The sequence below is a fragment of the Spodoptera frugiperda genome, chromosome 14, assembly GCF_023101765.2.
Source record: "Spodoptera frugiperda isolate SF20-4 chromosome 14, AGI-APGP_CSIRO_Sfru_2.0, whole genome shotgun sequence".
Lineage (NCBI taxonomy): Eukaryota > Metazoa > Arthropoda > Insecta > Lepidoptera > Noctuidae > Spodoptera > Spodoptera frugiperda.
Window position 1 is genome coordinate 3225267 of NC_064225.1, and position 15589 is coordinate 3240855.

The 15589-nt window shown below is 37.0% G+C and overlaps 1 protein-coding gene and 1 long non-coding RNA gene across 7 annotated transcripts; one reads left to right on the plus strand and one right to left on the minus strand.

Moving 5' to 3' along the window:
* Positions 1 to 583: 583 nt before the first annotated feature.
* Positions 584 to 12313, minus strand: LOC118279189 (UDP-glycosyltransferase UGT5). 6 transcript variants are annotated; one of them, XM_050698491.1, is made up of 6 exons: positions 12124 to 12313; positions 9742 to 9803; positions 6747 to 7319; positions 4099 to 4321; positions 2154 to 2373; positions 584 to 1540 (listed from the first exon to the last, which is right to left on the minus strand). In XM_050698491.1, the coding sequence occupies exons 1-6, from the start codon at positions 12311 to 12313 to the stop codon at positions 1252 to 1254; spliced, it is 1557 nt and encodes a 518-aa protein (XP_050554448.1). In that variant the 3' UTR covers positions 584 to 1251. The 6 variants fall into 6 exon arrangements, with proteins under 6 accessions (XP_050554448.1, XP_035454641.2, XP_050554446.1 ...); XM_035598748.2 differs by lacking the exon at positions 9742 to 9803 and having other exon boundaries at positions 6747 to 7381; XM_050698489.1 differs by lacking the exon at positions 6747 to 7319 and having other exon boundaries at positions 9169 to 9803.
* On the plus strand, positions 7064 to 12224 carry LOC126911417 (uncharacterized). The gene is made up of 3 exons (XR_007705970.1): positions 7064 to 7232; positions 9655 to 9868; positions 12189 to 12224. It is a non-coding gene; the product is annotated as an uncharacterized LOC126911417 (long non-coding RNA).
* Positions 12314 to 15589: the final 3276 nt, after the last annotated feature.

Consider the following 15589-nt stretch of genomic DNA (forward strand, 5'->3'; position numbering starts at 1 on the left):
ATCGATTTATTTTCCTATTTTATCTAATTAATTAAAAAAAAAACATATGTACAATATATACATTGTAATTTATGGTACTACATAATAATGTACGGTATGATTTATATACATTGACTATATTATGTAAATATAAGCATACAATAAATCTAAATATATGTATGTATAAATTATAAATATTTATAAACACATATACATAAAGCACGGCTGTCGACCGTGATTGACATTCAAATCGACGGATGACCTTGATTTTTTTGTGGAAACTAAGGCACTATACATCGTAATTATGATTACTATTAATGGAACTAATAGCTGGTTTTTGTTAAATAATAGTAAATTATATCTTAAGGCTGTAATTTTAAGCTAAGTGGAGTGTTGAGCATACTTGTAAGTATGTATAGAAGTCATTACATGTCATTATGTGCAACTCTGCCTATCCCTTCGGGGATAAAAGGCGTGACGATATATTGATTTTATATTATATATAAATAAATAGACCATGTAAATTGTAGTAAATCGTATCTTAGTATGTTAGTGTATCCTTTGTTGGGAGTCTAATCAAACAAAATAAAATAAAATAATCATATTTTTATTAACACATTTATTATTAAAATATAAAAATCAAATTAATAAATTAAAATAACATATTTATTTTATATTTAGATTAATGAATATACTTGAGTATATTATATCACATTCGCTTAAGAATTACCTGAATTGATAATTGCGATTTGGACCGCGCAAGGAGCAATTACATTTTTAGAATGGCTCATAATATTCGTAATATATCACAATACATTACCTAAACTTATAATAATTATCAGCATAATATTTCGTGTTGCCATACAGTCACAAACTTAAAAAAAAACACATTAACAAGTTTTTTAACACATATTCATAGGCTCATATTCATAAGCAGCATTCCGCAACACATGACACAGCGACAATCGCACTGTTACTGTCGATACAGACAATCAATAACGTAATAATTAATTTAGTATGTCTCACGAAAGTTGTAATAAAAATACAAAAACAATGTTTTTAAATTGACATGGTCACTAAACATTATCATTAGAACTTGAGACGGGATATTTACCATGTTTATATCTATGAGTTTCCAATATTTCGAAGTTCATCCGTTGAAATCATCCGTGATCATGACGCTTGCAACGGTGCCGAAACATTGGACACTCATCGACATAAATAAACATGGTAAATATCCCGTCTCAAGTTCTAAACATAAAAAAAAAATCTTTAACTACTCTTCACTTTAGTCTTAATTACATAGTTCTTCGTCACAAAACTGTATAGACTATATACTAAGCCAATGGCAATGGCTAAAACAGCTAGTAAAGCTGACAAGACTATGGCAATCAATTCAAACTCCATATACTCGGCCCAAGAGATATTGGCGACGGGGGAACGGAGGTGTTTCGCTCCTCCATGACGGAGGACATGCTCTATCCACCAAATACCACGGTCCAAAGGCTTCATTGGCTGATCAGTCATCAGGGTCCGTAGTTTGTTGATGTTTTTCCGGTAACTGTAAATAAAAACATGGATGAGAATAATGTACTAATAATTTTGAAGTGTGGGAGAGCCATGCTTTGGCACGAATGGACCGGCTCGACCGGAGCGATACTACGGCCTCACAGAAAACCGCCGTGAAACAACGCTTGCGTTGTGTGTGTGAGGTTACCGGGGGCCCAATAATCCCCTTCTCAATCTTCTCAATTTCCGATTCCCCAACAACCCTTAAATTCCTAACCCCCAAAAAGCCGGCAAAGCTTTTGTAAAGCCTCTGGTGCTTCGGGAGCCCAGGAGCAGCGGCAATTGCTTATCATCAAGTGATTCATCTGCTCGTTTACCAGCTTATACCATAAAAAAAAACTTAATGTCAATAATTATTAGTATAACTGCTCGGTTGGTGCGGTGGCTGGGAACTGGCTGCCGCGCAACGGGTAGCGGGTTCGATTCCCGCACGGAGCAACTCTTTGTGTGATCCACAAATTGTTGTTTCGGGTCTGGTTGTCATGTGTATGTGAACTTGTATGTTTGTATACGCACTCACGACACAGGAGAAAATCCTAGTGTGGGGCAACGTTTATTAACAAAACAAAAAAAAAATAACATAGTTATTCAGTATTTATCCTTACCTCTCATCACCAATCACAGTATTAACAGCAGTACTGAATGTTTCTTCAGTAAGGGATATCAGTTCAAGTTTTACTCCGATTCCATGGTGCACATATTTCTCCACGTTATACCATTGGTCTCCCAACATTGGAACTCCTACTAGAGGCACTCCCGCAGTTATCGCCTCGTCAGTTGATTGTAGACCTCCTTGTGTTACAAAGAGTTTTATTTTTGGGTGCTCTGTAATAGAAGAAAATTATTTTTTGTTAGTGCTTGCTTGAGTAACTACTGTTACCACTACGTCAAGCATTTCATCGCTCGTACTGATGTATCATCGGTTGAGAATGAAAGACCAATTGTTTTAACGTCACTGATGATACGCGCCGCATGTTCCGTCAGATATGAACCGACCCTCAGGGAAGGAAAAGATATTTAGGTGGAACCAATTGAACATTATTAAATTCAGTATTTCTTAACAATTATACTTAATATGGTTTTACATATAGCCTAATGCCTATCTCCCATGGAGGTAGGCAGAGACAATGAAACGCCAATTACTACGAATCTAATACGAATTGGACACGTAGAAAGGATGTATAGAAGCAGATTTACAAAAGAAATATACGAGATTGCCTAATATAATACGATATTGGTATAAGGTGCCAGTTAAATTAATTCAAAGTCGTTTGTTTTATTTTTTGAATAAAAAAAGATATGATAATATTATGCGGTAATGTTCACATTCTGAAAAATTCTATTATTTGCCAAAAACTTCAATATATTAAGATTAGCATAATATAATATTATATGCCTCAATACTATATTAGTAAAAGGTCAAGGTTTGACGTTTGTCAGTCTATGTCCCGCTATAACTTGTTATGAACTTCCTGGAACGTCGTACGTTAAAAAAATGTAATCTATCATATAAAAATAAGTCGAGTTTTCCTTCCTGACGCTATAAATCCAGAATGCACGAACCGATTTCCACAGTTTTGCATTCGTTGGAAAGGTCTCAGGCTCCGTGAGGTTTATAGCAAAGAGAGAAAGAGACGGGTTTCCCTTCTTGACGTATAGCGTCAGGAAGCCATCTTATTTTTTTATTTATAGATATCAAGTTAGAAATCATAGTAAATGGAATAAATCTATAAAAAAACCCACTATTTTTACTACTCAATGTTATATACTGAATTTTAATACTCAAACATATCACTTCGGATCAGCGTGATTAGTTAAAATCGTTTCATTTCCATGACTTGGCGGTTTCTCTAATTACCGTCTCGACAATTATCTGTCTACAGCATGAATCAGCTATTTTAGGAGGACATATTATGTATCTACATGTAGGTATTTTGTATATAATTAGTTATAGGAAACTATACTATGTTGTCTTTATATATCTTGTAAATAATCATTATCTTGTTAGACAAAAACGTCATTATTGTTTGCGGTAAACTATTTGATTTTGATCTCAAAATTTTATTATGTCAAAGTCTAATTTCGGTCCGGAGCTGCAGACTTTCTAGCGGGTTTACAGGGGATCCGGCACGAAAAGTAGGAGTAGGAACGTGATGGTTTTTAGTGAATTAATGTCTGACAATAATTCTCGCCTCGTCCAAGGCGGGAGAAGTGATTAAATGATTTTCTCCCTCAAAAATAAAGTCTAATTTATGTGTTCCACTTAATACAACATCATGTTAACAACATAATATTGTTAACGTAGGAATGTTAACACGTTAACACCAAGAACACTGTGAACTTTTTTGAGGACATAGATAGACAAGAACACACATATTCTCCCTGACAAAGTCAGTCAAAGACAGTCTCCTTGAGCGATGAAGCTGCTAGACCATTTACACACCTATGATCAAAACTAATAGTGTTTATTTTTGTATGTCCAGATGTACCAAACAAGCAGATTTTTTTACCTGTAGGTAGTAAAAATTTAAAAAGCCGTAATTTACTTACTAAGCAAGTCAGATTGTGGTAGCCATTTGGAGATTCTGATGTTCGCTGATTTGCCAGGCAGTTCATCCTTGTCCCACTTCCAGAGAACATCGTAGGGCATCTTCGAAAAGGCTTTGATGAGGGTCTGAATCTTCTCAGCGGGGAGTAGACTAGGCTTCACGTTTGTACCAAAACTGATGTAGATTACGCCGTTCTTGGAAGAGTCCAAATATGTTTTTAGGTCCTGGAACAAATGGAAGATAGATTATTATGAAAATAAATAAAAATATAGGTGTTTTTTTTTCGTTTCAGTTGGTAAGGGTGCAACGTTACGCCTTTTATCCCTGAAGGGTTAGGCAGAGGTGCACATTACGACACGTAATGCCGTTATACAATGTACACCCACTTTTCACCATTCGCGTTATAAGTCCCATGTAATAGGCGGTAAGCCTTTTGCCATATACTGGGCAGTGGGCACAATTCCAGACTCCGTGCTATTACTGAGAAATTTTCAAAAAACTTAGGCTTTAAAAAAGTCTAGGTTTTTTTCGGTTTTTCGAAAATTTCTCGTAAGTAATACTGGCAAGTATTACTTTGCTCGACCCGGGAATCAAATACGAGACCCTTGTCCGGCAGTCGCCGTCCATGGTCCATAGTATACATTAGTATAATAATAATATATTAGTATACAGAGCAAAATGCAAAGAGGAGATGCATATACCTAATAGTATGTTTATATTACCTATAAATAAAAAATAATATATCTCGACCACTTCAGAACACACTTCCATCACGCACTCGAGATGAGTTCGATATTATTATTTATCAGTTAATTGAAGACAAATGATTTCAATGCCGTCTCCACTTGAGTGTCATCATGACTCGACACATCTCAAACAAGTTTACACTCTATTATTATTGAGATAAGATAGCTATTTGATGACTTGTAGAAACGTGCTTGTAAGATGTTCGTCTTGAATTTTTTAGTTACGCATCAAGCATATCCAGTATAAACTGACTGTAAAATGTGGGGAATGATCATATACAGGGAGATCAAGATAAACTGGTTTTATAGCTTTATATGTAACTGTGTGTACAATTGTACATGATGGGTTATTATTTCCTTATTATAGTAGTATTTATTTACTGATTTGTAGAACTTTGTACTGTTTTAGAATCTAAGATGTTTATTTAAATATGTTCTTTATGGTAAATATAATGGAGTTTGAAAAGAAATCGAAATGAGAGCGCGTTCGGATCTCTGATTGGCCGGCTCGAATAAACCAACTAATCAGCACGCCAAATGCGCTCTCGTTTCGGTTACTTTAAACGTAAAGCAAACTCATACTAAGGGCACAGAAAATAGAGCTGTGGACAACGTAACAGGTTACTGGAGCTCCGGCTGAAAGCAGGAGAAGGAACGGGGTGGTTTTTAGTCAGTAAGAGTCTGACACTCCCTCTCCCCTCATCCAAGGCGAGAGAAATCATTAGGTGATTTTTTCCCCTCCTCAAAAAAAAAGCCACAGAAAATATTTAACAAGATTTTTTTTTTTGTTTGCTCCCGACTGTAAATAGATGTTTCTTGTATAATCTATTTATTGTTTTATTCCAATCAATCTTCAGTCACTTTGGTGTCACAATATGACATACTCGTGTTTAGTATGTAGCAGTGTAGATAATAATATAACATGGTACAAATTCACATCTGTGTTTCGTGTATGTCACGCCAGCTTCCGTGATTAAGGCGTGATGTTATGTATTCATCAAGATACTACTAATGAATTATTATAATGAGGACAGACTTTTTTGTATATTTGTTTCTGACAAATAGTCTCAAAAACGACTAGACTTATTGCGAAAAAAATTGCCATTAGATAGCTTAATTTTCAGGGTGTTGTTTGAGTTACTGTATGTATACATATATTTTAAAGGAATCATTCCGGTTGACGAAGTTGTTTTTAGTCAGTAAGAGTCCGACAATCCCTCTCGTCTTACCCAAGGCGGGAGAAGTCATCGAATGATCCCCCCCTCCCCACCAGAGAAAATTTATCATGAGAAGAATCTAGTGTTTTTTTCTTGTTTAAAGATAAGTCTTAATAATATAATAATAAGCGAAAATCCAGATTTTGACGACTATATAATAATTAATATATAATTAATCGTCACTGCATTATCTATTTGTATCATTCAGTTGCTAACAGGAAGAGTTTTATGCATATTGATTGGTATTATTGGCATCGATATATTAGCCGTTATAAAAATAGAGACGCGGCACGCGGTAACTGAGTTTCAAGGCCAGACCAATATTGTTTGTTTACGTTGAGCAATTAGTATGTATTTTACTGTCAGTGTAGATTTGATACAAATATGGATTACTGATCATGGAATGTAGTAGTTGATTGATAAGTTGGTTAAAGTATTATTAGGATTTTTTCCAGTAATTACTTTTTGAATTTATTTTGTTTTAAATGTCGTGAAAGCACTGTTATCACACTAGTTTGTCTTTATGTTAAAAAATTCAAAACGTCTTAAAAATAAGGCTTTATTTTTATTCTACATAGCAGTGGTGGGAGGTCTAAAATAAAACTAAAAATTACTGGACTATTTCAATGGATACAATAACATACGTTTTGTTTGAGTTTCTATTTCTATTGTAATAAAACACTTACTTGAGGCAATTCCTTGTGCGGTTTCTGGGGCAACCCTCCCAAATGTATAACACTCGGTGGCACTGGACGAATTCCTTCCCAAATCGGATTAACGTTCAAGAACAACATGTCGATCCTATTTTGCAATTCAGTTATATGAGGTATATCTGGGCCAAAATGCTTTTTCAACATTTTATGTTCATCATCAGCCATACCATTGAACAGTCTATCGATCATGTAATTGTTATACAATTCGTACAACTTCTCATAAATTGTCAGATTGTAAATCCTTTGATTCATACTACTAGGGTATAAGAAAGGATGTGTCGGTGCCCCAATCACTGCATAGTTCTCAAATATCGCTCCAAACGAACTTATCTGTATCAACGGCACTTTGTACACTTGCGAAAACGCCAAAGCTGGTCGAACACAAGCCTCGACCAGCAAAAGATCGAAATGCTGCTTCCCTTTGATGATCTCTTTCACTTCTTTATTTTGCAATTGAAGGTCCACTAAGTCGATCAACATTTCTGAGGCAACTCTCATCTGAGTGATCAGGTCTTCCTTCTTTCCTTTAGCTGATTCCATGAACACCTGCCAAGTCCGGTAAGATAGATCATGGACGTCTATTTCTGTTAAGTTCGCTGGCGTTTCACCTTTCTTGAACATTGGGTCTGGTGTCATGACTACCACTTCGTGGCCACGCTTGATGAGTTCCAAGGTGATCGGTCGGAAGGTGATCTGATGGCTGATGGAAGGTACGGGGTATACCGCTAGTATTCGCGCGGCATCCGCGAAGATCGCTTGTAACGTGATACATAGCACAATTCGTGCAAACCCAACCATCGTGAGGCCGTGCTTGTAACTAATCAAGTGAGTGATCCTTCGTCTGTTTTATACGGAAACCAGTCAAGATAACTACCGACAACTTTGTTTCGGATGATTTATGATAACAGGTTCGTTTTTGTCGTAACACTGAGATTTCTTTTTTTGTTTTTTTTTATTTTTTTTTTTGTCAATGAGTTGGCAATTTATATTGTTTATATTCTTTTTTTTTTTATAAAAATGACGAGTCATCGTGATAGGCGGTCTTAGATCTGCAATAACTTTTTATAAATATATTTTAATAAGATTGAATGGCTCCTTGAAACCAAACGTTCAATTTTATTGCACAAATTACGAACGAGGATAGTTGAACAAGTGTGCATCACGCGAAAGCAACATGTCCGCACAATATTTAGCTGCAGCTGTAGTGTTAGTGTTTGTGGCTAAACCTAAACGCTGACAAACACGTCGTTGGTCGAAAAATTGGTCACAAGAAAGGACAAAAATAATCCGCATTTTAACTGACTTCCCAAAAAGGAGGAGGTTCTCAATTCGGCCGGTATGTTTTTATCCCTACACAATGAATTATATTGCACAATTTACAATATTACGCAATATGTTTGATCGTCTAGGAGAAGCTTTATTTTGATTTTTAAAACACGTAATCTATTTTTAATTATGAATGAATTATACGAATAGTAGTTACTGCTGTAGTCGCATACAAGGCTTAGTGCGAAATTCAAATCATATTTTGGAAATATTTATGTCTCGTTGTCCATTTTCTGACTATTACAAGAGCACCATTATGTATGTAGCACCATTTTTGCGTCGACCCGAGAATCGAACCCAACACCTACGCAGCCGCCGGCGAACGAGTCTAACGAGCCAACATCGTCGCGCGCGCCGGATAGTACGCGCGATTCCAGGCAGAGGGCGCGATGGGCGCGTAGCTCGAATCACCAGTAGCAGCGCGACAATCGCCGCGTCGTGTGTCGCGGAATGCTGCTCATGAATATGAGCCTCTAGCATGGCTTGAAACTAGTCGAGTTCCTCGTCAAAACAATACGTGAGTAAGCCGATAACATAATTAATTACAAGCTTGAAGATTGAACAAAACTTGGCTTCACATTTAAAAAAATAATGTTAGTACTGTGACTGGAGACAACGTACTCGTAGACAAGGCATGAGCAAGCCTCCCAGTAGGTTGACGTACAATATTGTCAGGGCCGCAGGGAGACAATGGATGCAGGTGGCGAGCTAATGTTCAACGTAGAAGACTATGGTGAAGATCTATAGCCAGCAGTGGAAGTCATCAGACTCATTAGCCTGATGACTTCCCGGCCGCCGGCCGGCAATATCATTATATTGCCGGCCTTTTGGGGTTAACAATTTAAGGGTTGTTGGGGAATCGGAACCTCCTGTCACCACTTACACAATGAAACACAACGCAAACGTTGTTTCATGTCGAAGTTTTCTGATGTCGTGGTATTACTCTGGTCAAACCGACCCATTCGCGCCGAAGCATCGCTCTGCGACATTTGTTTAATGATGCTGACTTAAGTTCAAATTCAAAAAAAGGAACTAAAACAAAACAAAAAAGAATAATAAAAAAACTTACTTGAGGCAATTCCTTGTGCGGTTTCTGGGGCAACCCTCCCAAATGTATAACACTCGGTGGCACTGGACGAATTCCTTCCCAAATCGGATTAACGTTCAAGAACAACATATCAATCCTATTTTGCAATTCAGTTATATGAGGTATATCTGGGCCGAAATGCTTTTTCAACATTTTATGTTCAACATCAGCCATACCATTGAACAGTCTGTCAAGCATGTAATTGTTATACAATTCGTACAACTTCTCATAAATTGTCAGATTGTAAATCCTTTGATTCATATTACTAGGATATAAGAAAGGGTGTGTCGGTGCTCCAATCACTGGATAGTTTTCAAACATCGCTCCAAACGAACTTATCTGTATCATTGGCACTTTGTATACTTGAGAAAACGCCAAAATTGGCCGTATACAAGCTTCGACTAGCAAAAGATCAAAATGCTGCTTCCCTTTGATGATCTCTTTCACTTCTTTATTTTGCAATTGAAGGTCCACTAAGTCGATCAACATTTCTGAGGCAACTCTCATCTGAGTGATCAGATCTTCCTTCTTTCCTTTAGCTGATTCCATGAACACCTGCCAAGCCTGGTACGATAGATCGTGGACGTCTATTTCTGTTAAGTTCGCTGGTGTTTCACCTTTCTTGAACATTGGGTCTGGTGTCATGACTACCACTTCGTGGCCACGCTTGATGAGTTCCAAGGTGATCGGTCGGAAGGTGATCTGATGGCTGATGGAAGGCACGGGGTATACCGCTAGTATTCGCGCGGCATCCGCGAAGATCACTTGTAACGTGATACATAGCACAATTCGTGCCAACCCAACCATCGTGAGGCCGTGCTTGTAACTAATCAAGTGAGTGATCCTTCGTCTGTTTTATACGGAAACCAGTCAAGATAACTACGGACTACTTTGTTTCCGATGATTTATGATAACAGGTTCGTTTTTGTCGTAACACTGAGATTTTTTTTTTTAGTTTTTTTTTTATTTTTTTGTCAATGAGTTGGCAATTTATATTGTTTATATTTTTTTTATAAAAATGACGAGTCATCGTGATAGGCGGTCTTAGATCTGCAATAACTTTGTTCAATATATTTTAATAAGATTGAATGGCTCCTTGAAACCAAACGTTTAATTTTATTGCACAAATTACGAACGAGGATAGTTGAACAAGTGTGCATCACGCGAAAGTAACATATCCGCACAATATTTAGCTGCAGCTGTAGTGTGGCTAAACCTAAACGGTGACAAACACGTCGTTGGTCGAAAAATTGGTCACAAGAAAGGACGAAAATAATCCGCATTTTTAACCGACTTCCCAAAAAGGAGGAGGTTCTCAATTCGGCCGGTATGTTTTTATCCCTACGCAATTAATTATATTGCACAATTTACAATATTACGCAATATATTTGATCGCCTAAGGGCAGCCTTATTTTGATTTTTAAAACACGTAATCTATTTTTAGTTAAGAATGAATTATACGGATAGTAGTAATTACTGTAGTCGCATACAAGGCTTAATGCCGAATTCAAATAATATTTTGAAAACATTTATGTCTTCTTATCCATTTTATGACAATTACAAGAGCTTGAAGATTGAACAAAACTTGGCTTCACATTTAAAAAAATAATGTAAGTACAGTACTCTCAACGGATCTTGGCAGGTCTGAACTACGTGCAGAAGTCTGCGTAATAAGTATTTTTTAGAACCAAATGGTGGCATGAGGCGAGATGCGGGGGGCGGCGATCTAGGCTAGAGATTGACCATTTCTAAATACAATTGACCCTTAACACTTATTGCGCAGCCTTCTGCACGTAGTTCAGACCTGCCAAGATCCGTTGAGAGTACTGTACTGGGACTGGAGGCCACGTACTCGTAGACAAGGCATGAGCAAGCCTCCCGGTAGGTGGACATACGACTTTGTCAAAGCCGCGGGGTGCCAATGGATGCAGGTGGCAAGCTAATGTTCAACATAGAAGACTATGGTGAAGATCTATGGCCAGCAGTGGGAGTCATCAGACTCATTAGCCTGATGACTTCCCGGTCGCCGGCCGGCAATATCATTATATTGCCGGCCTTTTGGGGTTAACAATTTAAGGGTTGTTGGGGAATTGGAACCTCCTGTAACCACTTACACAATGAAACACAACGCAAACGTTGTTTCATGTCGATGTTTTCTGAGGTCGTGGTATCACTCCAGTCGAGCCGACCCATTCGTGCCGAAGCATGGCTCTCTCCCACATTTGTTTAATGATGCTGACTTAAATTCAAATTCAAACAAAAGGAACTCAAACAAAACATAAAAGAATAATAAAAAACTTACTTGAGGCAATTCCTTGTGCGGTTTCTGGGGCAACCCTCCCAAATGTATAACACTCGGTGGCACTGGACGAATTCCTTCCCAAATCGGATTCACGTTCAAGAACAACATGTCGATCCTATTTTGCAATTCAGTTATATGAGGTATATCTGGGCCAAAATGCTTTTTCAACATTTTATGTTCAACATCAGCCATACCATTAAACAGTCTATCAAGCATGTAATTGTTATACAATTCGTACAACTTCTCATAAATTGTCAGATTGTAAATCCTTTGATTCATATTACTAGGATATAAGAAAGGATGTGTCGGTGCTCCAATCACTGGATAGTTTTCAAACATCGCTCCAAACGAACTTATCTGTATCATTGGCACTTTGTATACTTGAGAAAACGCCAAAATTGGTCGTATACAAGCTTCGACCAGCAAAAGATCGAAATGTTGCTTCCCTTTGATGATCTCTTTCACTTCTTTATTTTGCAATTGAAGGTCTACTAATTTGATCAGCATTTCGGAGCCAATTCTCATCTGTGTGATCAGGTCTTCCTTCTTTCCTTTAGCTGATTCCATGAGCACCTGCCAAGTCCGGTAAGATAGATCGTGGACATCTATTTCTGTTAAGTTCGCTGGTGTTTCACCTTTCTTGAACATTGGGTCTGGTGTCATGACTACCACTTCATGGCCACGCTTGATGAGTTCCAAGGTGATCGGTCGGAAGGTGATCTGATGGCTGATGGAAGGTACGGGGTATACCGCTAGTATTCGCGCGGCGTCCGCGAAGATCGTTTGTAACGTGATACATAGCACAATTCGTGCAAACCCAACCATCGTGAGGCCGTGCTTGTAAATAATCAAGTGAGTGATCCTTCGTCTGTTTTATACGAAAACTAGTCAAGATAACTACGGATAACTCTGTTTTGGATGATTCGTGATGACTGGTTCATTTTTATCGCAAGTTTGTTTTACTAATATTATGTAAAACTATAATGACTGTGATTTTTTTTATTAGATGTCAATGAGTAAGCAATTTATATTGCATAATTTATTTTTCTTACAAGTCATCGTCTTAGGCGGTCTTTAGACGTGTATAACTTTGTACAATATATTTTGTTGCGTTCAAACGTTCAATTATAGTGCACAAAAATTTAATTTGAATTGTGCAATTTTTTCGTGTTTAATCAGTCGATTTAATGTGCATCATGTGAAAGAAAAATGTCCACACAATATTTAGTTGCAGCTGTAGTGCTAGTGCTAAACAATCATGTTCTCGGTCGTAGGATTGGTAGTAGAAAAGGTAAAAAAAATCCGCAATTTTTTTTATCACGTTCATAATATTTGTGGTCTATTTAAACTTTTGTTCAATTAATGTACTATCTTCAATATTAGCACTGTTAATTATATTGCACAATTTGCAATATTACACAATATATTTGATCGTCTAGGGGCAGCCTTAATTTTATTATTAAAACACGTTATCTATTTTTGTTATGAATGAATTATACGGATAATAGTAACTACTGTACTGTACTGTACAAGGCTTTTTTTAAGGAGGGAAAATCATCGAATTACTTCTCCCTCCTTGAGCGAGGCGAGGGGGAGCGTCAGACTCTTACTGACTAAAAACCACCCCGTTCCTACTCCTGCTTTTCGAGTCGGAGCCCCTATGCTTTTGGAAATATTATGTGTCGTTGTCTATTTTATGAGAATTACAAGAGCTTGGCAGTTGACAAAAATTGGGCTCGTATTAAAAAATAATGTAGACAAGGTATGAGCAAGCCCGCTACTAGGTGGACCAATGACTTTGTCAAGGCCACGGGGAGCCAATGTATGCAGGTGGCGAGCTAAAATTCAACGTAGAGGACTAAGGAAGAGGTATTTGCCAGCAGCTGATGTTGCTAACGGAGTACTACCGTCGGAAGAAAGGTATTTTTATAGAGTCCATATTATGTAAATTATACTACTATTTACCAAAAAAAAAAAATGCACTGTAAGCTTACATTTGTTTTTTTTTTTGGAATAAGCAAAGTACGAGCAAACCAATCATCAGGCAAGCAATCGCCGCCGCCTGAAACTGTTACTAGTGCGTTGATGGCCTTTTGGGGGTTAGGATTTTAAGGGTTGTTCAGGAATCAGGGATTGGGAAGGGAGGAATTGGGCCTCCGATAACGTCGTTCACACAACGCAAGCGTTCTATGAATCATAGCTCCCCCACTCTTAATCCCACATTTTTTTAATGATACTAACTTAAGTTAAGCTTTCTATTTAATATAACAAAATAAACTGCATCTACTTGTAGTAGCGGAAGAAATTTAACCTTTTTTCTTTCATCCTTAAATTATCATATAAATTAAAGTTGTTTAAATAAATTCTGTGTAACACTTTTTACGGCGTCGAGCAACTAAAGTCGTTTTATCTTCCTTGTATGCGCATACAAGGCAAGAGGTTACATAATATTGCATCACGCTTATTATTTTACAAAGGCCTAGGTAGAGTTGTAAAGTTGTAATTGAACTATAATGAGTCTCCCAGTTTTATGTATGTATATCACTACATAATATAAAACAAAGTCGCTTTCTCAGTTACTATGTCCCTTTGTATGCTTAAATCTTCAAAACTACGCAACGGATTTTGATAATTAATTTTTTATAAATGGGGTGATTCAAGAGGAAGCTTCATATGTATAATACACGCATAATATATCACCATTGCACCCATGCGAAGCTGGGGCGGGTGGTTAGTTAATATAATTATTATATTGTTTTATTCCAGGAATTCTAATATTTATGCACATGATTTGTCTGTTAGGTGAAATATTATTATAATGGTATTCCAATATAGAAATTCTCAGTAGTAACACAAAGGAAAGATGTTCACGCACTACTGAATGATATCCACACTTATAATAACTAGCTGTTACCAGTGGTTTCACCCATAAACCTCATACTCGCCCGGAAAAATGTAGTCTATACATACACAGTGATTCAGTTAGAAGAGTTTTATCACTCTCCTGCTATCTAACATCTTCATTGGTCAAGTAGTCACCATTAAGTCTGTCGGGAAAGAGTTCTCTAGTTCGATTCGCGGCCCTGGCGAAAATCTTATGTGGGTCACACATGTACAAAAAGTAATAGAAATAGTGGTCCCTGGCTTTAACATAATGTTAAAAAATGATCTTTGATTAGCAAAAGGAATCCCTTATCTAAACAATAAGTTGACACAAAGTGTCGATGATAATATTGATAGGAGTCCTGAGACAATTATTTATTTTTTGGCCTAAAAAATTTACTTAACGTATTGTCCTTCCATCGGGAGACGAGAGAAATCCGTGGGACCTGCCTGGAATACTTACTAAAAATCCCATTAGCACAGCTACGTCACCATAATTGAGGGGGTACCGCTTGAAGAATAAGAGGTACTTTCTTGTTTTTGACCTTGAGAAATTTACTTTATGTATCGTCTTTCCATTGGAGGACAAAAAGAATATGTGGGACTTTTCGGGAGAAGTCTGGCATACACACAAAAAACCAATGAGCACACCTACATTGCCATAAAAGAGGAGTCTGGGAGACTGATTTAAGAATAAGAGGAACTTTCTTTTACTTGGTTACTAGTACGTAGTCAAGGACAAAAAGTAGTTACGAGATAAATCATTGTTAAAAACCTCACCAATATTCTTCGACAAGCCACATATTGCTTTTATTGACTTAATTGAGTTTTAGTTCAGTTTTCAGTCTGTTATATAAATTTATGACCATTTACTGGACTCCAGACAATTGGGAGATTTAAAATCTTGTAATAAGATCTGAGTTATGGAAGATTTTTATGTAAGTCTTTTCGTGATAATTCTTTGATTATGATGTTCTGATTGTTATTCTTTGTTCCACCCAATTCTGGAGTTGTAAAAGGGAAAGAGATAACAGATTTTTTATTGCTTTTTAGTCGATTAGTTTAGCATTAATTATTTATTTCACCATGTTGTTAAATGATAAATGATATTTATTTCTGTAAATAGGTCATAAAATAACACTTTTACACGTCAATATTTCAAATAGCTAGATGAGGCCGGCATTTCCTATCTGACTACTCTGAGAAGAAATGCCGAAA